The sequence below is a fragment of the Lutra lutra genome, chromosome X (genome assembly GCF_902655055.1).
Source record: "Lutra lutra chromosome X, mLutLut1.2, whole genome shotgun sequence".
Taxonomy (NCBI): Eukaryota; Metazoa; Chordata; class Mammalia; order Carnivora; family Mustelidae; genus Lutra; species Lutra lutra.
This window is the reverse complement of record NC_062296.1, coordinates 80,232,872-80,259,409: the sequence shown is the minus strand read 5'-3', so window position 1 is coordinate 80,259,409 and position 26,538 is coordinate 80,232,872. Positions and strand designations below refer to the sequence as shown.

The 26,538-nt window shown below is 43.5% G+C and overlaps 1 protein-coding gene across 2 annotated transcripts; it reads right to left on the bottom strand.

The window, feature by feature from the left end:
* Window positions 1–969: 969 nt before the first annotated feature.
* Window positions 970–26,538, bottom strand: ACOT9 (acyl-CoA thioesterase 9). Of its 2 annotated transcripts, XM_047715868.1 has the most exons (16): window positions 26,347–26,534; window positions 23,173–23,270; window positions 21,052–21,078; window positions 20,368–20,413; window positions 18,168–18,338; window positions 17,868–17,905; window positions 13,283–13,366; window positions 12,772–12,875; window positions 7,433–7,506; window positions 3,648–3,715; window positions 3,002–3,113; window positions 2,743–2,833; window positions 2,486–2,571; window positions 1,988–2,075; window positions 1,689–1,839; window positions 970–1,278 (listed from the first exon to the last, which is right to left on the bottom strand). In XM_047715868.1, the coding sequence occupies exons 1-16, from the start codon at window positions 26,364–26,366 to the stop codon at window positions 1,190–1,192; spliced, it is 1,347 nt and encodes a 448-aa protein (XP_047571824.1). In that variant the 5' UTR covers window positions 26,367–26,534; the 3' UTR covers window positions 970–1,189. The 2 variants fall into 2 exon arrangements, with proteins under 2 accessions (XP_047571824.1, XP_047571825.1); XM_047715869.1 differs by lacking the exon at window positions 21,052–21,078 and having other exon boundaries at window positions 26,347–26,538.

Sequence of the window (26,538 nt, the reverse complement as noted above, 5' to 3'; positions counted from 1 at the left end):
TCAGCTAATTCTGTGACAGAACCAAGTTTGTGATCGCTAATCCCAAACCCACACTGAGGACTGCTTCCTTCTTAGGAGCACTTGCTCAGGGAGGACTCTTCTGTAAGGCCTGGGTTTTGTCTCTTCCGGACTCAGCCGACCTCCGGTTCCATCCACGAAGACACTGTCTCGGCTAGACTCATGGGAATACCTCCCTTTGGGTTCCTAGGTGACACTGTGATACTGGACACGGACTTCCTTGCTAGATTCCCAGGAAGCAGTACAGTGTTCTGGTAAGAGTGCTCACCACCTGCTCTGAATGCCAGCACCACCACTTACTAGCTGTGGGGCCGTGAGCAAGTTACTTAATGTCTCTGTGCTTCAGTTTCCTGAGTGGACTGACCTGAGGGGGTTCCAGAACCTACCTCTAGCATTGGTGGGAAAATAAATGAGCAAATACATGTCAAGTGCTTCAGACAGTGCCTTAGCACAGGGGCAAGCGTTCGGTAAGCATCGCAGCTGTTATTATTACTGTTCTGTTTTTGAATCAGATACATCCTGGCCAGCCCCTGGCCGAGTGTGCTGAAGAGCTGCCTGGCAAACGGAAGAATGAACGTGTGGGTTCTGTGTGTCATCATGTGCGTCCCTCTGAACACCTCCTCTTGGTACGGCTTTAGATCTAAAGCTTCCCACAGATCCTTCCAAATGCCTTGCCTTTTGTTGGATCCCTTCACCGACTTTTCTTCTGCCCTCTGCTAACAACAAAAGCTGGGAAGCAGAGGGAGGCAAAACACAGAGGAATCCTGTCGGGTTGACAGGATTTAGACAACACAGGGAAACTGCAAGGTCAGGCTTAAGGAATGTCCTCCGAATACCTTGGCAGGAAAGAGCACATATGGATATTTTGTGATAAGTGTAAGAAAGGAATGTTTCCAACCGTGTATAAAGGCATTCTGACCTAATTTCTTTACCACACAGGAGGCAACATGGTAGGGTCATGATTTAAACTGTCTTGAGAGTATTTATTGTTTAATAACTCCTCCTCCCTCTGCCCCACCCAGCTACCCTCTTGGTTTCTGATCACCCTAAAGGCTGAATCCATTCTTCTCTCTGGAGGAGGAGAATAAACGTGGAAACCAGGACACGTGATCAGGCCTTCATCGGGCACTATGTCCGTGTGGACAGTCGCTCTTCAACAAGTATGGTTTTCCTAGGGTTCCACAAGGTAGTTCTTCCTCAAGTTCACCGGTATGCTCATGGAATTGAAATGCCGCTTCCCGTCTAAATACAACATGGACTCTGAAACACAGACGAGAGAACCATGAAGAAACACACAGAACCTTACAGAATCATTGAACAACCACGAGATTACTTGCGAACACGAGGACAGCAACGAGCGTGCAAACGTGACACTGGGCACGCCCTGTGGGGCCAGAGCAAGGCTCCTGAGGGAGCGGGCCTCCACTCGCGCCCCTCTCCTTGGGCTGCACCAGTCTCTGACCACCACCAGTGCCGACCCCTCAGACAACGGCCAGCCCGGGCAGAGCAGTGACAGCCACCGACAGGCAGCAGCCCCTCAAAAGCACAATCTTCTAAAAATATGTTCCTGAGCTAACAGGCAACAGTACACGTCCTACACAATTTAAAAGAAGGAAAATGTCTTTGAAAGTTCTTCCATTCATTAGGGACAAGCAAACACCGCCGCTCACCTCCATATGTTCTGGGGAAAACCAAGGGCACTTCTTTTTCCGACATGAACGTGAAATGAAAGACATTGGTGGTCATATGCTCTTTACTCTCAAGAGAGGCCACTTCACTGTGTACTCGGACTTGAATGTACTTGTCCTGAGTAAAGCAAACCTAGGAGATTTAGACATGATAGTCAATCAAGTGCATTCGCGAGGCGGGGAAAGGCAGTCGTAAGATAAACGGTGGCTTTAGAAAAACAAACTTCTCTTCTAGGCCCAAAGGATAAAAAATTGTGTTTTGCCTCTCATCACACACCTACCTGCGAAGACAGAAACAGCAACGATCCAACATCCACAGGTTTTTGAAACATGATATCGTCCACTGCTACTACAAACGGTCGGGAGCCACTAACGGAAAAAGGCAGAAACTGGGGTCAACCACAAAATCCACATGATCTCTATTTCTACCCTAACAATGAGCTGAAGCAAAATTTCAATGATCAAAGAATAAACCTAGAGAAGGGGTAAATAATCCTACCAGTAAGAAATGGTAAGCGAGGCCCCTGAGACCAGACCACCCCTCTACCTCTTCCCTTCTGACTGTCATCACCTCTTCTCAGGTCTTGAATGTACTAAGTGACAAAGGCAGAGCAACAGCCTTTGAAAAAGTAACACGAAAGGCAGGTGGTATCACTGTAATGTGTATCTATTAACAGAACACGTGCCCCAACACATCCAGACTGGGCCGAAATGTTTTAATTCAAGGGGGCAGTACACATTGCTTCTCAAAGGTTACAACCACCTTCCCCCCAACTCACCCAAAGTTACAAGCAGTAGCCCATCCAAGTTCATATGCTTTCCTCATAAGGAAACCACCAAAGATCCGATTGAAAATGTTGCGCTCCTATTGGAAATAAAATAAGGCTGAACATACACAAGCTCACGGCCACCCTCAAAGATAGAAGAAAGAACAATGCTGCGGAACGGAGGTCAGTTTAAAGGTGTGTCAGATTTTACATGTGAACCACGAATGCGACTTATCCTATTTAAAGGATTTTTCATTAACTTACAATACCTGTGGGTGGCAAACTTCCAAGCTCTTCAGTTTTGAATTCTCCATCCACACTGCGTTGGGGGGCAAAACTCGACTTTGAAAACTTACAGTCCTGTACAAACAAACAGAGATTTGGTAAACCCTCTTGAAATGCCAGGGTTTTGCTGACGAAAAGTAAAATATTTGCAAACAACTCCCAGCATGCCGAGGCAGGCCTAACTGTGGAGAGGGCCAAAGTTTAAATGCTTTCACAACCGGCAATCTCACCATGCTAACTTACTTTGGATCCAGCGTGTTAAGAAACATCTCGTGGATGGTAGTCCTCTCCTCAGCACTGGGAGCCATTTTCAGTAATGACTTGGCACTGAAGGCGACCCTTCTCCCCTTGTTCACTGGAACACAGGACAATAAGGAGCTACGATCAGGGTGGGGGTCACACAACAGCACTGGGGTTCCTGACCTGCGCTGCGCTGGACCCTACAAAGGGAACATTTCCAGATTTTGTAAAGCCCACGGGCAATTATACACATATCCCAGAGAAGGCTGCTGAGGCTACGTAAGCTGTCCGGCGACTCTTGGCCTCTGGGAGGAAACTGCACCAACTCAGGTGGGGCTAATTAAAGACCATATGGAAAGACCATCCCGGCCTAGACCCCTGCCCAGCAGTTATCTCATTGATCCATTTATTACAAAATGAGAAAGCAAATCTTTCACTTAATGAATATTGTCTAATTGATAAAACTATTCAAACTGAGGACTCCAGCGGGAAAAAACAATAAGGTATTTTTAATTTCAATAAATTCTTGGCACGAGAAGGACACGTGACCGCCATGAGGAGTCCATCCATACTCTTCCATAACCTCCTCTGCAGTACAGTTAATGGGCTTTTTAAACTGTATCTTTACGTTATAAACAAATTAATATACATTCTCCTTGTCTAAAGAGCTCTTCTTCCTCTGGGCTTTCAGGGATGAGTGGATTTACAAATGCCGGCCTAAAGAGAAGAAAAGAAAAGATTACAGTTTAAGAGGTGTCATGCCCCAGTAAATATGGAAGGTGACCAATTACCCACTGATTTCAAGAAGTCTTTGCTGTTGGTCTTGGGTAATGCTGCCTGACTGCTTCCCTAATAACTCTGGAACAACTGAGGAGCTTTCTGGTCATGAACTAGTCTGTACACTAGAAAGTTCACATTTATAAAAAGGATACCGCCTCTCCCCGAAAAATTTCACCTGATCACAGTAACGAGGAAACAGCCAAAAATAGGCTGTAGAACATTCTACAGGACACCTGGCCTGGACTCTTCAAAGAATGTCAATGTCCCTAATATCCAGTGGTGGTTATTAAGGAGGGCACAGATCGCACAGAGCACTGCATGTTATACACAAACAGTGAATCATGGAACACTACAGCAAAAACTAATGATGTGCTGTACGGTGACTAACATAATAAAAACCAAATAAAATTAAAAATGTCAACATCTTAAAAGACAGAAAATGGCAAGGGGGCTCTTTAAAAAAAAAAAAAACATGTTAACCACATACAGTATATGATCCTTGATCAGATCCTGACTCAGGGGAAGGGCTATAAAACTAGGGACAAGTGGCAAAGTCTGAATGTGGGTCGTACATCAGATAGCACCACTATACCACTTAAATTTCTGGCTATAATAAAGACATCGAGGTTATGTAGCAGAATGGCCTTATTATCAGGAGGTACGAGCTGAACTATCTACAGAAGTAGTCTCAAAACTTACTTTCAAGTGATTCAGGAAGAGAGTGTCCATGTGTGTACTTAGAGTGAGAGGGCCATAGAATAAGGCTGGTGGCAAAACGTTAATCGGTGACTTTAGCTGAAGCCTAATCGGTGCTCACTGCATTATCCCAGCTCTCCATAGGTGGCAAATTTTTCAAAATGGAAACAAAGATACTGAAATGGCAGCTCGGAAAATTCAAAAGCATCATCTGCAAGAGAGTTTAAATCCAGCCCTTTCCAGGGTTGGCAAGGAGGCCCAGGCCAGCCAGCATCAGCAGGTCAGCCGGGCTGCTGGGAGGAGTGAAGAGCCACGGGCTGCATTCTACGCTCACATCAATCACCAGAGGACGGTTTGATCCTAACTCACTCTTCCGAGTCAGCTCTCCATGTAGCAGGAAAGGTTTCTCGCTGCAGACTCCTCCAAGTTTCTAGTACAAATCAGACTCCCCATAGGCCCCTAGACTGTCCTGTACCCACAGCAATCCCATTCCATTCCCTCCCACCCCAGCACCAGTGTTTCTCTGTTTCAACGTCTTGGGTATGACTTGTGTTAGGAACCAAAAATACAACTTAAGAGGAAGAAATTATAAAGCCAAAGAAGTTAAAATCTGTAAAGTTCAATCTGACTCGGAATTGATGGTATAAACTCATGACACTGGGTGTGTGTTTGTTTTTTTTTAAGATTTTATTTATTTATTTGACAGACAGAGATCACAAGTAGGCAGAGAGGCAGGCAGAGAGAGGGAGGAGGAAGCAGGCTCCCCGCTGAGCAGAGAGCCTGATGCGGGGCTCAATTCCAGGACTCTGAGATCATGACCTGAGCTGAAGGCAGAAGCTTTAACCCACTGAGCAACTCAGGCACACCTGTTTGTTGCTTTTTAACACGCATCCTAGCTCTGTGCACTGAAAAGGCGTAGAGACAATGACAAACAAGAAACAACATACGTTCTTATGCCCGGATTCTATTCTCTGAATATCAGTGCTCACTGAGAGGAAACCTTGGCCTCCGTGGAGAAATGGCTGATTCCAGGTCCGAGGCAGGAAATGTGTTAGATGAGCCCAAATATCCCACTGTACCAGAGAACAGGAAGACTAGAGGGGAAATATGAAAAGGGCTTTTCACAGAAGCAAGCTTAAAGGGGGTCCTACTGCCCAAAGATGGTACACTCTGAGCCCCAGGAAGAACAAAGGCTGCAACTTACTTACTGACATACATACCATTAAAATCCATGAATTCACAATGACGCTTTTTTAAAAAGCCGAAAAGTAGACAAGCCATGTCATCACTAGCTAGTCAAGCAACCCATTACTTGGAAAATGTGTAAATAAAGGGCAAGAATGAAACATTAATCCTGACTTTCCTTTACAAATCAAACTGCCCTAGTTAACAAAGGAAGGTTCTTCTTTCCAGAACTCCAGGTAGTAAATATAGGAGGAAAGACAGGATTTACCTTAATGATTAAAGCAACGATCAGCAATGGACATTCAAAGCACTGAAAGAAGGGGCGCCTGGGTGGCTCAGTGGGTTAAAGGCTCTGCCTTCAGCTCAGGTCATGATCCCGGGACCCTGGGATCGATCCCCGCATCGGGCTCTCTGCTCAGCGGGGAGCCTGCTTCCTCCTCTCTCCCTGCCTGCCTCTCCGCCTACTTGTGATCTCTGTCTGTCAAATAAATAATGAATAAAATCTTTTTTTTTAAGATTTTATTTATTTATTTGACAGAGAGAGATCACAAGTAGACGGAGAGGCAGGCAGAGAGAGAGAGAGAGAGAGGGAGGGAAGCAGGCTCCCTGCTGAGCAGAGAGCCCGAGGCGGGACTCGATCCCAGGACCCCGAGATCATGACCTGAGCCGAAGGCAGCAGCTTAACCCACTGAGCCACCCAGGCGCCCCTGAATAAAATCTTTTTTAAAAAGGCACTGAAAGAAGACAGGGAGCTAGCTATTCACATGGTAACAAAGTACACTCTGGGAATACCCTGTACCCCACTACGACCTGCAGATTATTGCTGATCACAAGACGATCAAGTGAGCCCTCCAATGAAAAGGCCAGTTCAGTCACCACTGATCCGCTGCAGTCCAATCTCGGTATCACTACGAGCGGGACAACCTGTACCTGACTTGATATGTGAGATTCATTACAATTTTGAGATACATAGATCTCATCACCTACAAGATGCTCTCATCAAATAAGCTGAACCTGAAACCGATCAAAGCTTTAGATCTAACTTCAGTTTACAGAAAATACTAGGGATACAGAAATAAGTAAAAAAAAAAAAATACCAGGAGGGAGCCAAGAGACAAATCCAGAAAGCTGGACACCATACAGAAGAACCCATCTGGCCTTTCAACAAGTTGATATGAAACACTAAGGGGGCAACGAGGACACACAACCGTTCTGGATTTAAAAGCCTTAAGAGATCATACAATTCTGTGAATACACTAAGAGTCATTAAACGGTACTGGTACCCTTTCAATAGGTGAATTGTATGGTATGTGAATTATATCTCGATAAAGCTATAACAAAAATAAAAGGCTTAATAGACATAAAAATCAAATATAGTACCTGAACTTTGTTTGGATCCTGAGTCAAACAGATCATTAAAAAGATATCTGGGGAAAACTGAATATGCATTGACCATGAGAATATATTACAAACTTAATATTATTTTTGTTAGGCACTCTAATGGTAATGTATTTTTCTTAGGAAAATATCCTCATCTCTAAAGTGATCCCTACACAAAAGTATTCAGAGTGAAAGGTCATTATGTCTAGGATTTGCTTTAAAATATAACAAAGTAATATAATTTGGAAAAACAGATGAAGCAAATATGACAAAAAATGTTTAAAAATTCTAAGTCTAGTTGATGGGTATATGGAAATTCATTATAGTCTTCTCTCTAGTTTTAGGTCTCTTTAAAATTTTCAAAACAAAGAATTAGGAAAAAAGAGAAGTTACCCTTTATTTTCAGAATCACGAGCCACCATTACAAAGGTCGCATCCAGAACAGGACAAAATTCATTGCCATGTAACTAAAGAACAATGGAAAGAAAATACAGATGTAAGAAATGCATTTACTGGGAAGACCTGCTGCAATTCTAACATGCTTTGAAAAGGCTGCAATTAGAAAAAAGCGCATTTATTAACCACCATCTGCTGAGCTGCCAGGCACAGAACTAAGCTCTGGGTGAAAGGTAGCAAGACCAAGGAGCCTGTGGTGTGAAAGAGGAGAAAGACTTCCTAACATTCAAACAGGATCCATGCAAGAAGGGCTGGGATGGCCATGACCCACAGGCTCTGGAACCACGCGTGACTGAGACTCAAGGGCAAGGGTCACAGAGGGACCGGCCCCATCAGCATCATGGGACTGTCCGGCAGCACGCAGGATTCTGCGTTCTCCACGCCCGCCCGTCCTCATGAAGGCACACAGAGCCAGGTGAAAGGCCCTCTGCTCCCACAGATGTCAGTGTTTTCAGTTGCCAATGACCAGCCCATTTGGCTTTCCTTAGCTGAGCCTGGGCTCCCAAGAATGGGTGAGGATCAGTGACATTCTGTGGATGAAGTGAGACATGTACAATGCACAAGGCTTTGAGGTTTTAAGGCATTTCTTATCCTCTAGGGGTCTGTACTTGCAGGAAAGTTATGCTGTGAAGTCCCATCATCAGCTGGGGGTGTGCCAGGCTCGCTCGTCAACAGACCTCACCCCTCATCCTCCTCCCTGTGTCTGGTCAGGCCCCACCACCCTCCCCCTCGACCTTCCTCCCGCATCTGCTCTAAGCCTGCGGGCACTACATATAAAGCCTTCCACAACATGGCCCAGATTCCTTTCTGGCTGTTCACCAAACACCCCCTCACACCTGCACCTTTTGCCCTAGCCACCGCTGACAACTTGGGAGGTCCTGGAACATACTGTGCTAGTGAACTTGTCCTGTCCATGCCCATGCCTGATGCCTTCGTCACAGCCGCCCTCCTCAGGACACTGCTCCCCACCCCTGCCCCTTCCCTCCTCCCCAGGCAGAGGTCACCATTCCCTCCTTGGTTTGCTACGAGAATGGAAACGAAATCCTCTCCTGAAAGTGGTTCTCAACACAACAGATGGGTACCACCCTGCTGGGAGCATCTGGATATGTGTCGGAGAGGTTCTGGTTGTCACATGACTTGAGGGACATCACTAATGGGGCAGGGGTAACCAAGGAGCTAAACACCTCACAACGCAGGGGTCTGTCCTGCATAACTTCCCACGTGCAATGCCAAGAGCGTTCCTGTGGAGAAATACTGTACGATGCTTCAATACTACAGAGCCTCCCTGATTCACAGTGAGATTATATGCCAACAAACCCACCCTAAGGCGCAAATGTCATTAAGTCGAATACACATGACCTACAGAACGTCACAGCCTAGCCTAGCCTACTGGAAGCGTGCTCAAGAACACTGACATTAGCCTACAGCTGGGCAGAATCATCCAACATGAAGCTATATTATAACAGAGCATTGACTACCTCAGGTCATTTATTGAATACTGTCCTGAAAGGAAACACGGAACGGCTGCCTGGGGACAGGCGCGTTGCAAGTGTATGAGTCATCTCTTCTCACGATCACGTGGCTGCGGGGAAGCCGCAGCTTGCAGCTGCTGCTGTGTTGCCTATCACTCGCCCAGGAGGAGATCAAAATTCAAACTTCAAAGTACAGTTTCTACTGAACACTGTTTCTCGCCATCGTAAAGCTGAAAAATCAAACCATCCTAAGTTGGGGACCGTATATCACGGTCATTTACATACGTGGCAGAGTCCCTCCACAGCATGCGCGCCCTGAGAACCAAGACCATTTTCGCTCACGTCTGCATCTCTAGCACCTAGCGCAAGCACCAGCAGAGAGCAGATAATTGCTGATGTATGAATTAGGGCAGAAAATGATTGAGTATTACTAGACTGTAAACTCTAAGAGAATGAAACTTTGTTTAGCTCACCGCCGCATGCCTAGCACAGAAGAGGCCCTCCAGAAACAGTGGCTAAGGGAACAACAAATGAATGGATGTCAGGAAGTGGGCTGGCTGACTCACACCCAGATGCTGTTCTGAAGACACGTATAGCCTAGCAGAGGAGAAAGAGATGTGTTCATATGCAGCTCGGTGGAGAAGAGATTCGCAGGCGACAGGAGAAAGGCTCAGAGCAGGGGTGGTGGGGAAGGAGGCATGGGGATGGGACAGGGGCTGTGAGCTGGAAGGATGAGGGAAGCATCGGGGCATGAGGGGATCTGCGAGCACAGGCGGAATGCGGATCTGTGGAGCCAGAGCTTGAGGACGTCAGGCCAAGAAGAAAGCATAAGCAATGATACTCATCCAACCCACTGTTCAAAGTACGTGTTATCAGAAGGAACACCTGCTAGGGCCAAACATCGAGAATGCAAAAACGAACAACGCTCTACTCTTAGGAGGTTCAAAATGTCCCGCAGCAAGCTCTAGGAAGGTATATAAATGCTAAGTTGCTGCAAGTACGGTTGTGGAGCTAGTTTATGGAGCACCTTGGATCTTAACTAGTCTAAAGAGTTTAGATTGTAATGCACAGAGAATGATCACAGAAGGTTTTTGAGAAGGAAAGCGAGGTAATTTGAGGTCGGCTCTGGAAGGTCTAACTGGTCCCTCAACAGAGGGACCACAGACTGCATCAGGGAGGCTCACTAACTAGGCCCCTGTGCTTCATTCAAGGCCTCGCTGCCTCTTGTGTGACAAGAACAAACTCTGGTGAGCTGTTCTGGGTGATGAATTTGTAAGACTTGCCACAAGGCTGTGGAGGCAAAGGTGAAAATCGAGGAGGATTAGGACTGCAGAAGAAACTGAAGTGCTCAGTTTGTAACATGCTGGATTTAAGGCAACAAGAGCACGTGCAGGGGCAAAGATGTAACAGGCGCTCGGAAGATAGGTCTGAAGGTCAATCCCAGAAAAGACTTGGGACCACCTCCACAGGAGCGATAACAAATTAACATTACTGCCAACATGGCATTAGTGCTCACTGTGTGACAGGCAATTCTACCAAGTAATCAAGACAGTTGGGTTGCTTTTTTATTCATACTTACCAAACAATATAACACGGTACTGTTTCCATGCTACAGCTGAGAAAACAGAAGCTCAGAGAAGGTACGTAATCTACCCACAGTCTCATGGCTAATAAGCAGCAGAGCTGGGATTTGAACCTACAGGGACCCAAACCAAAGGCAAAGCACCTACCACCAAGTTTCCTCTCTGGAACGGAAGGATCACTCAGCTCTTGAGTTATTAGCCAAAATGGCCAATGAGAAACACAAACTTAAAACAGAAGTCTGTACTTGTCTGACATTAATTTTCATTGGCTCTGTCCTCGCAATAACTCCTGCTTCTCTTTTCAACCTATTTGGCCAAGATTCAAATTACCAAGAATCCTCCAAAAAGCACATTGGACAGCAGGAATCAGAACAGGAATCAACCATTAAAGTGGCTCAGTCAGGTAAGTGTCCAACTCTTGGTTTCAGCTCAGGTCATGATCTCAGGGTCCGGGGATCAAGCCCCATGTCGGGCTCTGTGCTCAGTGTGGAGTCTGCTAAGATTCTCTGTCCCTCTACCCCATAAATAAATAAATCTTTAAAAAAAAACAACACTCTCTGCTCACCAGGGAGCCTGCTTCCCCCTCTCTCTCTGCCTGCCTCTGCCTGTCTGTGATCTCTCTCTGTCAAATAAATAAATAAAATCTTAAAAAAAAAGTGTGGACAAATCATAGCTATATCCCCTACGATCTGCATTTTGTTCTAAAAAGTGTTACTGTCAGTTATGGCAACATGGGAGTTAAAGAATCCAACTGCTTATATATAGCATCAAATAAAAAACTAAACTATTCTGATAAAACTTTAATTACTGCAGAGCAAGTTTCAGACTTTTCTGAAAGGTGAAATGCTTTATCATTCCAGAATAGAAAAAATGTATCTGAATAATGGGCCTACTGAATACCTTGGCATAACTGAAGAAGTCATTCTTTTTGTCCCTTATTATTTCTTTTTCAGTAAAGTTGACACACACTGTTACATTAGCTTCTGGTGTACAACACAGTAATTGAACAAGTTTATCCATTATGCTACGCTCACCATTCGTACTCTGAATTATCTGATTTCTGTGCTACTATCCTCTTTGAGGAACCTTTTCTGGTCAAATGTCTTTACTTCTTTATAATAGCTACTCTGAATTCTGCTCATTAGAGGAGCTGTTCCTAACTGCTGTATGGGTCTAAGCGACTGTTACGGGTTGAACAGTGTCCTGGAAAAAGATATGAAACCCTACACCTCAGTACCTGTGAACATGACTTTACTTGGAAGTAGGATGAGGTCATACTAGAGTAGGGTGGGGCCTTACTCCAACATTACTGATGTTCTTGTAAGAAGAGGGGCACCTGGCTGGCTCATTCGGTAGAGCATGTGACTCTTAATCTCGGGGTTGTAAATTCAAGCCCCACGCTGGGCACAGAGATTATTTAATTAAAAAAAAAAAAGAAGAGACATAGAGACACAAGAGGGAAAGAGTATATGGCAATGGAGGCAGAGATTGAAGTGTCAGAGCTGCAAGCCAAGGAACGCCAAGCACTGCCAGCAAACCACCAGAAGCAAGGAAGGATTCTCTCCCTACAGATGTTAGAGGGATCATGGTCCTGCTGAGGCCTTGATTTTGGACTTCTAGCTTCCAAGCAGTGAGACAATTTGTTTGAAGCCACCTACTTCGTGGTACTTTGTTACCGCAGCCCTAGGAAACTAACAGAGTGACCACTACCATTCATGCCTAATGGAACTCAGACTCGTGTGAATTCTCTGGGGTAAATAGCTGTATGTGATTTGAAAGTAAAACACACTGAACATAAACACCAAATAATGTGTCAGACTTTACACAGGAGGAGGACGTTAATAACCCACCATTTACCGGGCACCTAGGTGGCTCAGTCAGTGGACCGTCCGACTCTTGATTTCGGCTCAGGTCGTGATCTCAGGGTCCTGGGATGGAGCCCCTGGTTGGGCTCCAGGCTCAGCAGGGAGTCTGCTTGAGATTCTCTCTCCCCCTCTGCCCCTCCCCACATTCGCTTTCTCTCTCACTCTCTCTAAAAATAAATAAATAAATCTAAAAAAAAAATAACCCACCATCTGCATGACATGAACTTCCAATTATTTTTTTCTAGAAGTGGTAAGCTGTATACCTGTCTATTCACAGAGAGGTAAATACGCTTTTCTTTCACTAGACCTGGCCGGTCGTGTTGGAACAAGCAGGCAAACTTTAGATGCATACACACCTGGAACATTTGCATCTTCACTTCCATGGATGTCTTCCCAACCCAGCTAACATGGCCACTGAACTTAATGTCCTGTTCTGGGCTTAAGCTCATCTTACACATATCTACAAAACAGAACATCAATCTGAGTTCAAACCATACCCAAAATTTTCTCTATTACAACTGGAAAATTTCACTTGAAATTCTGGCAAATTCTATCACATTTCCTTTTTTCTTTTTTTTTAGTCTTCAAAACCAAAATAATTTTTTTGACATACAAAAGAAATTTATGTATCTTTTGGAAAACTGCAGACAATGCAAAGAATATAAAAAATAAAATGGAATCATGTAAAACCCTTCCACTCAAAGAATATTATAATAAATATGTATCTTGGTATACAGCATTCTAGACGTTTTCCTTTGTATATATACATAAAAATGCCCCCATAAAAGGAAAATATTTCCCCTAATTTCAATAATCTCTTGTAATTACTGAGAATTCAAATTATGCTCAGAAAATAATATCGCTTACCAATCTTATCCACTAGGGCTGTAACTATTGACAAAGGAGACATCTTAGCTTCATGAATTCTGGTGTGCATGTAGCAAATAAGAACTGTTAGAGAAGAGAACAAAATAAAGGAAAAACAAAATTATTTCTCAACATTTACAACTGATTCCCTGAAATTATCTTGTTTTGAAGACCCAACCCCCTATATCCCACTAGTGGTCTTATCGAAGGACCAAAGACTTTTCATACATTGAAGAGATTTGGGGATTCTCTAATCTAACTGCCCACTCAATTTTAGATTTGGTGAAGAAACCAAAGCCCAAAGCCCAAGCCTACCAGGTGTCCTGTTACCGCTGCACAGAGATGCAGTGCCTCAATTAGAGAAAGACCCCAGCACATGAGTCTGACAGCATCAAACATCTTCAGAAAAGAGAAACAAATCACAAGGACTCAGCTATCTATTTTCCCTCTGATTCTTTCCTAATCATAAAGCAATTATTTCACTTAAGTTTTCCCTCCTTCCCCATAACACCCTTGACTCCTACACTACCCTGTGGCTGTGTACTTTCCATATTTCAATAAGCTTAGCGTGGCTCTATGCGTCTTATAAATAACAACCCATTTAAAGTTGCATTATACTTCTGTGTTTGGTGGCCTCATTGCTTCCCCATGATTCATTCAAACTTGGATCAGTAACCCTCAGGGCCCAGGGTCTGCATCCTATAAGTATTAGTTATGTGAGAATAAATCCTTCCATCCATGCACCTGCTAAAGGATGCACTGGGGGAATGAGAGGCTAAAGGCAGGAAAGGCCATTTAAAAGCCTCTGTGGTACTCATAAAATAAATCGCGTGTGGCTGACCTATGGCAGTACCAATGGAAATGAAAAGATCCTCTAGTAAAGAAGAAGTTACACTTGACAAGATTGTAATAACCTGAGTGAATATGGTACACCATTCACTGAAAAAGAGAAGAATGGACTATTTTCAACATGTTAAACTTGAGAAGCCTATGGCATATCCACATGGAGATGTCCGGGAGGACAAATGGGTCTAGAACTCAGAAAAGCAAGGCAAGAAATGCAGCTTCCTAAGGATTCCACATACTGAGAACAAGTGAAGCACTGGCAGTAAATGCAATCATTTATAGTGAGCGTACAGATAAACAAGAAAGCGCAGAAGACAAAACCCTGGGCATAACCAACATTGAAAAGGTTACTAGTGAAAGAGGAACCCACAAAGGAGACTGGGAAGGAACAGCCAGAGAGGCAGGAGGAAATGTCCCCAAAGCCCAAGGATGAGTTTGGCAATATTAGGAGCCACAAAGGGACCAGGTAAACCTGGAGCACCCATTAGATCATGAAATAAGGGGGCCAATGGAGGGCTTGGCAAGAGCAGTTCAATGGCAAGGAGGAGCAGAAGGCAAAACATGTGAAACTGGGAAGTAAATAGGAAGTCAAGACATAAAGGAAATAAGAGCAAATGACTTTTTCTAACTCGTTCCAGAAAGTTAGCTCTGAAGTGGGGGAGAAAGTTCGACAGTGCTGTAAGGGAAGGTGGCTTTACATAGTCTTCCTTGTAGGATGGAAGAACCTTCAACATGTTTATAAGCTGAAAAGGCTTGAGATATGAGAAAGCATAGGTGATAAGGCAAGTTGCTGGAAGAACTAGAAAGAACAGAATCAAGTCAGCAGGTGAAAGGAACGGCCATCAACAGGAGCCAGGGAGCCCGATGTGAAGCTCGATCCCAGAACCCCGGGATCATGACCTGAGCCAAACGCAGACGTTTAACTGACTGAGCCACCCAGGCACCCCTGACCAGGTTTATTTAATCTGAAGGGACAAGCAGCTGGGTGTTAAGCCCAACAATGGACTTAATGTCTATATTGTAGAAGTCATTAGAGCCTTTCTTTAAATCCTTTCCCAACAGTTCAGTCCAAAAGTCATTAGTAAGAGCAAGTAAGGGGGGCACCTGGGTGGCTCAGTAAGTGGGTTAAGCCGCTGCCTTCGGCTCAGGTCATGATCTCAGGGTCCTGGGATCGAGTCCCGCATCGGGCTCTCTGCTCGGCAGGGAGCCTGCTTCCCTCTCTCTCTCTCTCTCTCTCTGCCTGCCTCTCTGTCTACTTGTGATCTCTCTCTGTCAAATAAATAAATAAAATCTTAAAAAAAAAAAAAAGAGCAAGTAAGGTAGCCCAGAGTAGGATGCCGAAGCCCAGATGGGGTCAGGAGGACATAAAGAAGGAGGCAACAAGAGCAGTGGCCCGGCATGTTGCAGGCTGAGCACAATGAGGACGGTGACCCTGCAGAAGGGGACCTGGGATGAATCCCAGTGAGATGAGGGGAGCATCCATTATGGGTCCGTGAGGGGATGGGGTGGCAGAGGTATGAAATTAGTTTCATGCAGCAGACACTGATCAAATAAGTAAATGGATTTAGAAAAATGGAGCCAGCTGGAAAGGGAATTACAAATACAAAAAGGGAAGAAATCAATGAACCTGTGGTACTGAACCAGAATTAGAACTGTCAGCATGAACCCATCATTTTCATAGATGGATAAACAGACAGACAGAAAAAGATAGATGTAAATGTATGTGCATGTGCATAGATTCCCTACCTCATCTACTGAAAGGGCATGGGAGCAGTGACACCCCAGCAGCGAGGACCACTCCCAGCACCATTATCTTGGTTTCTAATTACCATTCTCCATCAGGAAGAACCAGAGCTCCTTGGAGCTTTGGCTGATTCTGGGACAAAGTCAGGGAAAGTACAAATAAGCCTAGAATGTCTTCCTGTGCCAGAAAGTGAGGACATGCTCAAAGAATGACAGGGACACATTAAAAAAAAAAAAAAAAGAAAGAAAGAAAGAAAGAAAGAAAAACACAGAAAACACAGGCCAGTGTGAAAGGACTGGGACAGTCCCAGCCCAATCTGAGCACCACAAGAGATGAAAGTGACATATCATAATCCACTCAATAAAATAGGAATCCTTGAGTCCATATAGATTTTAAAATAATAAATTGGAGGCCTGATGAGAAATAGGCTGTTTATAAGGTCTAAATTTACCTGCCTACAAGGTACGTATTCATTACAAAGGAGAAAAGAGTAACTTTACAGTGAAGAAGTCTGGCTGAATAAAATTCCATCAGAAATGATGAGTACCCACCCTGTGCATCAGTGTGGACAGGACTGGAGGAGATTACGCTAAGTGAAGTAAGTCAAGCAGAGAAAGATAATTATCGTATGGTTTCATTCGGAGGACCATAGGGGAAGGGAGGGAAATCCAAAGGGGGAGAAATCAGAGAGAGAGAGATGAACCATGAGAGCCTATGGACACCGAGAAACAATGTGGGGGTTTCACGGGGGAGGGGTAACCAGGTGATAAGTATTGAGGAGGGCACATGCTGCGATGAGCACCGGGTGTTATACTTAACTAATGAATCACTGAACACTGCATCAAGGACTAACTACGTACTATACAGTGGCTAACTGAACATAATAAAAAAAAAGAGGGCTGCCTGGGTGGCTCAGTGGGTTAAGCCTCTGCCTTCAGCTCAGGTCATGATCTCAGGGTCCTGGGATCGAGTCCCACATCGGGCTCTCTGTTGGGCAGGGAGCCTGCTTCCTCCTCTCTCTCTACTTGTGATCTCTCTCAGTCAAATAAATAAAATCTTTAAAAAGAAGAAAGAAGAAAGAAGGAAGAAGAAGGAAGAAGAAGAAGAAAGAAGGAAGAAGAAGAAGAAAGAAGGAAGAAGAAGAAGAAAGAAGGAAGAAGAAGAAAGAAGAAGAAGAAGCAGCAGCAGCAGCAGCCTGGCAGACACCACCTTCAACAAGGAATCAGAGTTAACATCCCAGTGATGGGACAAATGAGAATTATGCACCAGTTGATGAGATGCAGTAAGAACACACCATCATTTCTGTGATGTTCCTGCCAAAGATGCAGGTCTCAAATCTAATCTTGGGGAAGTATCAAATAAACTGAAACTGAGAGAAATTCCACAGAAGAACTGGCCTACCACCTTCAAAAGTATCAAGGTCTTTGAGATCAGAGAAACACTGAGGAGCTATTCTTGACACAACAACTAAATGCAACATGTGACTCAGAACTAGATCCTTTCTACTACAAAGGACCACTAGTGAAAGTTGAATGGGGGTCCGAGGATTAAAGAATCTCAAGCAGCAGGGTTAATTTCTGGATTTTGATGGCTGTACTGCGGTTATGAAGGAGAACGTCCTTGTTTGTAGGAAAGACTAATGAAAACCACCGGGGGTGATAGGCCTCACATCAGCATTATCTTACATGACTCAGAGAAGAACAATTCTTTGTACTGTACTAGCAACTTTTCCATAAATTTAAGACTTTTTGAAAAGTAATTAGAAAGAAGAATTAATGAGATTACAACTGTTAAACAGGAATCTACATTTTCAGGAAAAAAATTATGACAACTCAGAGGTAACAGAGACTCTTCTTTTACTCCTCTTTTAGAATATCCTCATCTGTGCAAGTTAAAGAATTAAAAAGTCCCCTCCAGCCAAAGGATTCAATGTATATCTATAGAAATACTAAAATAGTAAATATCTATTTAGAAATACTAAAACAATACCAGTACCTCCTAAGCTGTCAAGGTCCTCAAGAATCCTGCCAAATCTGTGAAATAAAGATAACTGCGATTAAATGAAAATCATGATGATCATCCCTTAAAAAGGAAGAACAGTTCGGAAAGATGAAAGGTTCTCAAATTGATTGTGGTGACGGCCGCTTGACTCTACGAATATACTAAAAACCACAAAACTGCTCACTTTACATAACTGAATAGTATGATATGGGAATTACATCTCAAAGTCACAGTAATTAAAGGAAATAAAATAAAAACAAATAAATGACAGCAATAAAAAGAGTACTGTGTTACCTTATGGTGTTTTGAACAGTCAAATATTTCTCTCGTAATTCAGGCTGACTACCCAAAGGCAAGAGAACCTCAATAAAACTGTCTCTCATTCTCCTGGGCGGCAGTCCTTTCTGTGACTCGGCCAAAAAACTCTGAAGTAATTTTCTTTCCTCCATTGCTTTCACATGGTCTCTGAGAAGAAAGGATGCAAACTTCATGAAACACAGAGGCAGTGCTATCCCGCATGCCAGTGACATGCAGGCACATCAGACACTATCAAAGGAGGAAAACAAAGGTCTGGACCTACCTCATCCGCTCTTCCTTCCCTCCCTCCCCACCTGATACGTGGTGGAATTAAAAATTTTCTGTTAAAATACCTTGGGCTTGTAGATTAAAAAAAAAAAAACACTTATAAGTGATAGAGATACACCCAAACAAACCATATATTCTCTTCATCAAAAAGTGTATTAAAAAAACAGAACTCCTGACATCGAATTAAAAATGCAGCAATGGACACAAACATGTGTATGGGCTAAAGGACACAGGTGGCCATTGAACACCATATTCCCATTCCTCACCTTGACAATTCTTACATTCTCTGTGCCCCAGCTCTCTCGCTCTCTCTCTCTCTCTCTGCCTTCAATTTCAGAAGAGACAGAGGAAGAAAAATGGAGCATATCCAAAAGAAGTACGGAAGGCAGAGCAAAAGGTAAAGAGGAAGAGAACGTGAAAAGGAGACGGAAAGGGAAGAAAAAGAAGAGATAATTAAAGTGGGAGAGAAGAGAGAGAGACAAGGGGATAGGAAACTAAAATGTTGACAATATCATTAGTTCAGATGTCTTTCTAAGTTTCACTTACAAGATATTATTGCCAGAAACTGTTGGCTTACCAAAAATAGAGGGGGTAAAGGAACAAGTTAAATGGCACCAGGTAAATCCTAAATATGGAACATTCTACAGGACAAATGGCTTGACCTCTTTAAAGTGAAGCTCACAGAAAAAAAAAAAAAAAAGGAGGGAGGGTAATTGTCTACTATTCCAGATTAGGGGAGACCAAAGAGCCATAACCACTAAAGGCAATATACAATCCTTTATTGGATCTTGGTATTTTTTTAAAAGCTGTAAAAGACATTTGAGGAATTACTATAAATTACTATAAATTTACATCTGTAAGAGAATATCCTGTTTGTTAAAGTTACATAATTGCTGATTTTGTTACACAAGAGTATTTATTTATTGGAGATTCATGCTGAAGTGTCATGCTATCATGATACCTATAATTTACTTAGAAATAGTTCAGCCAGGGGTGCCTGGGTGGCTCAGTTGTTAAGCATCTCCTTTGGCTCAGGTCATGATCCTGGGGTCCTGGGATCAAGACCCACATCTGGCCCCCCGCTCAGCAGGAAGCCCACTTCTCCCTCTCCCACTCCCCCCGACTTGTGTTCCCTTTCTCGCTGTGTCTCTCTCTGTCAAAGGAATAAATAAAATCTTAAAAAAAAAAAAAAAAGAAATAGTTCAGCCAATATATGCATATTGGCAAATCTGGAAAACCCTAAGTATCCAATCAGGATGGTAGGGACATAGGTATTCATTTTTTCTACTTTTCAGTAATTTGCAAATTTTCATATAAACAGTTAAAAAGAAGTCCTTAGATAATTTCTATACCAACAATAGATTATTTTATGCCTAGTGACTGCTTTTTCTTTTTGTCTCATTTAGTCTCAAAATCTGGTACGCCAAAAAAGGATATTATCTTATTTCACAGTGGGGAAGTACTCAGAGACTGGGTTAACTATGAACCGACAAGAAGCAATAAAAAGTCAGGATGCATGAAATAGAAAAACCAAGAAACTTGGGTTTAAGTCCCAAACCCCAATACTTAATCCTTCAGTCTCTCTGAGTTTCAGTTTCATCATCGGTAAAAAGGATAGGAATATACGCCATAAGCATGTCACAGGTTTTGCTGAGAACCAGTGAGGTAAAATACCAGAATACACTGTGAAAAAGACAGAGTGCATGTAAATCACAATATTTTATGACAACAGTACATCAAATGATGAGTATGTTGGAATGTTGGTCTTCTCCCCCCAAGTAAAAAAAAATACCTCTCAACCTATTTCCGAACACGGGACCCCTTCCATCCCTACATGAGACCATCAGCTGGGCCTAAATACAGCCTTGCCTATAGGGATGAAGAATGAATGACCACAAAACGTGCTTACCTCCAGTTTGTGGATGCTCCTACGATCTCCCGCAACTTATCACGAACTAAAATAAAAATAAAGAGGTCACTCCAAGAAACAAAGAAAAATTGGAACTGGATTACGGCAATGAGTTCAAGAACTATGAAAAGCAGTTAATAAAAAAAAAAAGAAAGAAAAGCAGTTCATGCGCTCAAAAGCTTTAAAGAATGATTAATTTCCATTTAATGCCACAACAAACAGCTCAGGAAAGGGATCAAGCCTCTGCTTTCTAAAAACTTGAAACAACTATTGTCTCCTTAGAGCAGAAAAGAATACTGTGGTGCCAATCACTGGGATTTATTTACACAAACAAAAAAGGGTAACTCCGATTATTCATCAGGTGGGGCAGTATCAGGGTCAGTAGGAGCCCCTTTATGATGGAGATATTATGACCAAAATTGTCACCTCCTTTCTTATAGGCAGTAATAGATCAAACCGCTTAGTGGAGGGACTAACACTGATAGCCAAGTCTCATTCTGATTTTTTATACTATCCTAAGGGTTAGAAAAGTTTAAGCCACAAAAATGAAGCAAAGACATAGATCAAGGAAAAGCAAAGAAAGCAATTTAATTTCAGTTAATGCTCAAAATGTGCAAGAGTGAATTAATGCAAAAAAAAAATTAAGCACTTAAAAAAAAAGTTGATACGAATTACCACACACACCATGATTCACATGTATAGGTGAACATGCTATATGGATAAAGGGAAAATAAATTAGATAAGCAGTGGAAATTAAAGACTAAAAAAATAAATCTATTTACATGCATTTATATAGGATTCATAAAATATATATTTTAGTTACAGGAAATTAACTATCCTTAGCAATCCTTGGTCCTTCAATAACTAACTGATCAAAACGAAATAAGATTAGAAAAACATGCACTTTAATGAAAAATAGTTGATTTTTCTGTCAAACAATTGTTATATGCCATAAATTTGGTACAAACGCTAATTACAACTAAATCATCAGGGTGCCTGGGTGCCTCAGTCGGTTAAGTGTCTGACTCTTGGTTTTGGCTCAGGTCATGATCTCAAGAGTTGTGAGGTCGAACCCCACACAGGGCTCTGCACTCAACCTGGAGTCTGCTTGGGATTCTCTCCCTCTCACTCAGTCCTTCCCCCTATGTTCTTGCGCTCTCGCTCTAAAATAAAAGAAATAAATAAAACCTTCAAAAAAACAACTAAATCATAGAGAACTGCAAAATATACAGGCATACCCCATGTTATTGCATTTCACTTTATTGTCCCTTACAAATAGGATGTTTTTTACAAATTGAAATGTTGTGGCAACCCTGTATCAATGCCATTTTTCCAACAGCATTTGGTCACTTCATGTCTCTGTGTCACATTTTGGTAATTCTTGCAATATTTCAAACTTTTTCATAATGATTATATTTGTTATGCTCATCTGCGACCAGTGAGCTTTGATGGTACTATTTTAATTGTTTTGATATGTACACTGTTTTTTTAGACATAGCACTATCGCTAAAAGACTACAGTGTAGTCTCTACAGTATCGTTAACAGACTACAGTATAGGGTAAGAGTAACTTCTAAACACACTGGGAAACCAACAAATTGATTTTTGACTCACTTTGTTGTGTTCTTCACTTTATTGTGCTGGTCTGGAACTGAACCTGCAATATCTCTGAGGTATGCCTGTAACCACTAGGGACTGGACTTATTTCTGACCTTTTTTTCCCTCCTGAGCTCCTTGAATACAAGAATGGCTGGAAAGTATGCCAAACAGTACACTTGGTAATCCCCGCTGATGTAAAATGATTATTACTAGTTTAATCAGTGTAAGAAGAAAGGTGGGTACTAAGGGCCAAGAAAAACTAGAAATTTTAATTGTGTGTATATATATATATAATAAATTTGTACCTTTTCAAGAAGCCACAATGTTAATTACAATGAATATTCCTAAATCAATATAGACATCCATAATTTACATATCAGACTAGTAATTAACTTCAACTAAGCAAGGATTAATATGTTTTTGTTTGTTTTTTATTTATTTATTTGAGAGAGAGAGAATGAGAGAGAGAGCGAGCATGAGAGGGGGGAGGGTCAGAGGGAGAAGCAGACTCCCCACCAAGTGGGAAGCCCGATGCGGGACTCTATCCCAGGACCCCAGGATCATGACCCGAGCCAAAGGCAGTCGCCCAACCAACTGAGCCACCCAGGTGCCCCAACTAAGCAAGGATTAATAGCTTCTCTAACAAAACTATAGATTAGGAGCATTTAGTTGCTACAAATGAAGAGCCCATGTCTTACTTATAAACAGGTGTCTTTTGTCCATGTTTTCCCCTTTAGTACTAATACAAGGAAGGTGGAAATCATTTACTGAAAGAGCTCCATCTCCCAGGCTCCCAGGAACAAAAGCTCCAAAATTCTGAATGTGGTTTCTACTCAAAACTATACTGATTATTTTATAAATGAGAAGTTTATGAAAGGCCTATCTTTAAGGGGGCACCAGGGTGGCTCAGTTGATTAAGCCACTGCCTTCATGACTCAGGTCATGATCCCAGAGTCCTGGGATCCAGTCCCATATCAGGTTTCCCCTGCTCTGCAGGGAGCCTGCTTCTCCCTCTCCTTCTGCCTGTCACTCCCCCTATTTGTGCTCACTCTCTCTCTGTGTGTCAAATAAATAAATAAAATCTTAAAAAAAAATCTACTTTTAGTATGTCTCATTTGTCCTAAACTACCTATCTATATGCCTCCCAAGTAAGACAGGTTTTTTATTTTCAATCACGTGGGCCTAAAAGGTAAACACCCATGCTTGCCTTCATGCATATGGATGACTCCTTTTTTCTCTGGATTCTGGGATCCTTGAGTCAATCTTCTGCCAGGAATAAGCAGCCCCTTGTTCAAGGAACAAAACCTACAAAACAAGATAAAACACACTGGACTAGGTTCCACGGCTTCTAGGCAACCCCAAAAACCAGCCCCTCCTCCCAGAACACTTGGCAATCCCACATCCTTAGTATATACTTTCCTGTAAGGGTCTGTACTTGTTTCTCCAGTGTATGTATATTTCCATATGATGCTATTCTATAAATCATCTCTCCAACTGGAGTAAACATTTCATGAGAGCAGAGACCAATTAGCTAACAATCTATAAAATAAATAAAAGATATCAACCAGGTTTAATGGATCTACTCTTGCTTTTTTATTAACTTCAGAAGCCCAGAATCAATTTGGTAAACAGTTAAGTAAATTAATTATGAACGTTTATTATTAAACATGAACGTTTATTTAGTTCTTTATTCTCACACCATAAGCTAAAGCCAATTGTAAGTTAATCAATTTGAAAACAGAATAAGGGGCACCTGGGTGGCTCAGTGGGTTAAGGCCTCTGCCTTCAGCTCGGGTCATGATCCCAGGGTCCTAGGATAAGCCGCATCAGGCTCTCTGCTCAGCAGGGAGCCTGCTTCCCCCTTTCTCTGTCTGCCTCTCTGCCTACTTGTGATCTCCGTCTGTGAAATAAATAAATAAAATCTTAAAAAAAAAAGAAAGAAAAGAAAACAGAATTAGCCCTCTCCAGACTCAAAGAGAATATTTATTGGACTGGGGCAGAAATCTCCTAGTCCCCAAACAAAATAAAAACTATTGCCCAAATGTGCCTAGCCTAGTCTGCCGAAATAAGTTGGTTTCAGTTCACTGTTTACGTGTTGACTCCTAATCGCTCACTATCACATCAGGGATAACACACATATAATATCAGAGATTAACAAAACAATCTCCCGAATGCACAGGTGAAGAAAGCAAGGCAGTGGAAAGGTCCAGAACCCCCAATACAGTTACTCATTCTAGTCCAAATTATTAGTAAATTCTTATTACCTCATGCCAGGACAAGTGAGGACTAACTCCCCACCACCCCCAAAAAAGTTTTTTCATCTGTAAAATGAGGTGGCTATAGTGCCTTATCCTACAGGACTGTCATAAGGAGAAAGAAGTTCACATACACACATGTACGCATGAATGCATCTGCAGGAAGCTGTATTTTTCACAGTCTCGGGCTACTTCCCTTTTATATATGCAGCACTGAGGTGGAGGGAGCGTAAGAATGGTTTCATCACTACCCAACACCTCAGTATCTGAGGGATATTGGTTTATCCCCTGATTAGCTCTCTGGAGTTCTACAGTGAAATTCCTAGGTAGGCCTTTAGAAGAAACTGTCAAGAGCCTTTGAGACATTCAGGCCCTAGGACTCTGTGATTGAACTTTTCCAATGAAAGAAGATCAAGGAGGCCAATCTCTTCATGTCTTGCCTAGGAAGTCACCGAAGTCACCTAAGGTGTGAGCAGAAGTGTCTTAGCTCTGTTCTGGGTCCCAAGCTTAGGGTAGGTGTCCAGGAAGAGTTTTCAGTACATTAACAGGCAATGCCACCCATATGCCCTGCACTCTGCGGAAATGCTTCAATTTAGAACCTGAACAAAGGTGACTCTTTGTTGAGTCTGGGGGGAAAAAAGAAGCTACAAAGACTCCCCACTTGTCAAATAACCTAATCATCTCAAACAGTCAGTACTCGTTGATGAACACTTGCAATCACTGAACACTAACAGAGTACCTGCTTAAGGTTCAACAGAACTCACAAGAAAGGAACGCAGGTTTATGGGAGTTCAGGGCAAAGAAAGAGACCTCCAAGGGGGAGAGGAGATCAAAAAAGGTTTCCTTGGGGAAAGGCACATGGCAAGACCATGTAGCTTTTTAAGACTGATTGATTGATTGATTGATTGACAGAGAGAGCACGCCATGCACAAGCAGGAGAAGCGGGACAAGAAGAACCAGACCCCCCACTAAAAAGGGAGCCGGATGTGGGGCTTGATCCCAGGACCTCGAGAGCACACCTGAGCGGAAGGCAGGCACTTAAGTGAGCCACCCAGATGCCCCAAGACTGTGTAGCTTTGTGGAAGGCCCCTCCCATCATGTCCAATGTAACCTGAAGCCAACTGTGGCCCTTTCTGTAATGTAACACTGCCTAAATAATGTTAACAAAGCTTTTAAGTTCTATGAAAGAGAGGGAGAGAACCTTTTTCAACCGATGGTAAGATCCATTAGGACAGTGAGTGAGAGAGAGAGAGATACCCACGATCCCCAAGAGAAATGATGGAGTTCCGTGTCAGCGCAAGTGTGGGCCACACTGAGTTGGTGGCACCTGTAGTGGGATGATTTCAAACGCTATAACAGGGTAAGGCCCCTGGGGACCTTGCTAGGCACAAAGAACCTGGGGACAGCTGGAGTGCTCGGGTGAAAGGAGCTAGGGGAGAGCCAGACTTGTCCTAGAGTCTAAGCCCCTAGGCGTTAAGTGGGCAAGCTGGCATGTGACACATACAAAAAGGCATCCTCCTTATCCAAGTAGCCTAATCAAGTCCCCCACCTCGCGCCCTTGCTGCTCATTAAAGGTAAAATTTAGATCAGCACCAAAGGCCCTAGGCACAGAGTCCTAGTGAGGTCCTGACAGCCCAAGAGGTACCCCGCAATCTCTGCGCACATTAAAATACACTTTACCCAGAGTCCAAGTGGTCAAGCACTTAACCCCGAAAATGCTCTCCAAAGGAGGGCAAAGGGTTGGAAAGTTAATGTGGAAACCTAAATGCGAGCTTTCCGACAAGGGGCTAACTCCAAACCACACCCCTGATGAACACAGAGAAAGGAATTTCAAGGAACACCCAACTTCCTCCCTTAAAGTGCCGCTTCGCTTTTAATAGCAAACTCTGCTCCAGAAGCCTTTAAGGTGGGGGTCGCGGCGCCCCACCCTAAGCCAGATGGCACCGGTCCGGGCGCGGTGGCGGAAGCTGGGGGCCCCTTCCCACCCGGCCCCTCTTTCTGCCCCCAAACCAGCGCATTAGTCCCTGCAGCTGGCAGCCGGTTCCTTCCGCCCAGGCCCGCTAGCAGCCCGGAGCGCGAGCGTGGGCGACCCCAGGACGGGGCCACGCCGACCCCCTGCTACCTACCGCAGTGCCGCCCGCCTCATCGCGCTCTGCGGCCGCGTGCACCACCAGAGACCCGGGCCACGCGAGCCGGTCGGTTGGGGGTAGTTGAGGGAATAGAGAGCGCGAGCGCGCGACCCGCCGTCGCTCCCCACGACCGCACCCTCGCGGAGCAGCCGCCCGGGGGCGGAGCCTCGCTGCTCCGGGGTGGGGGCT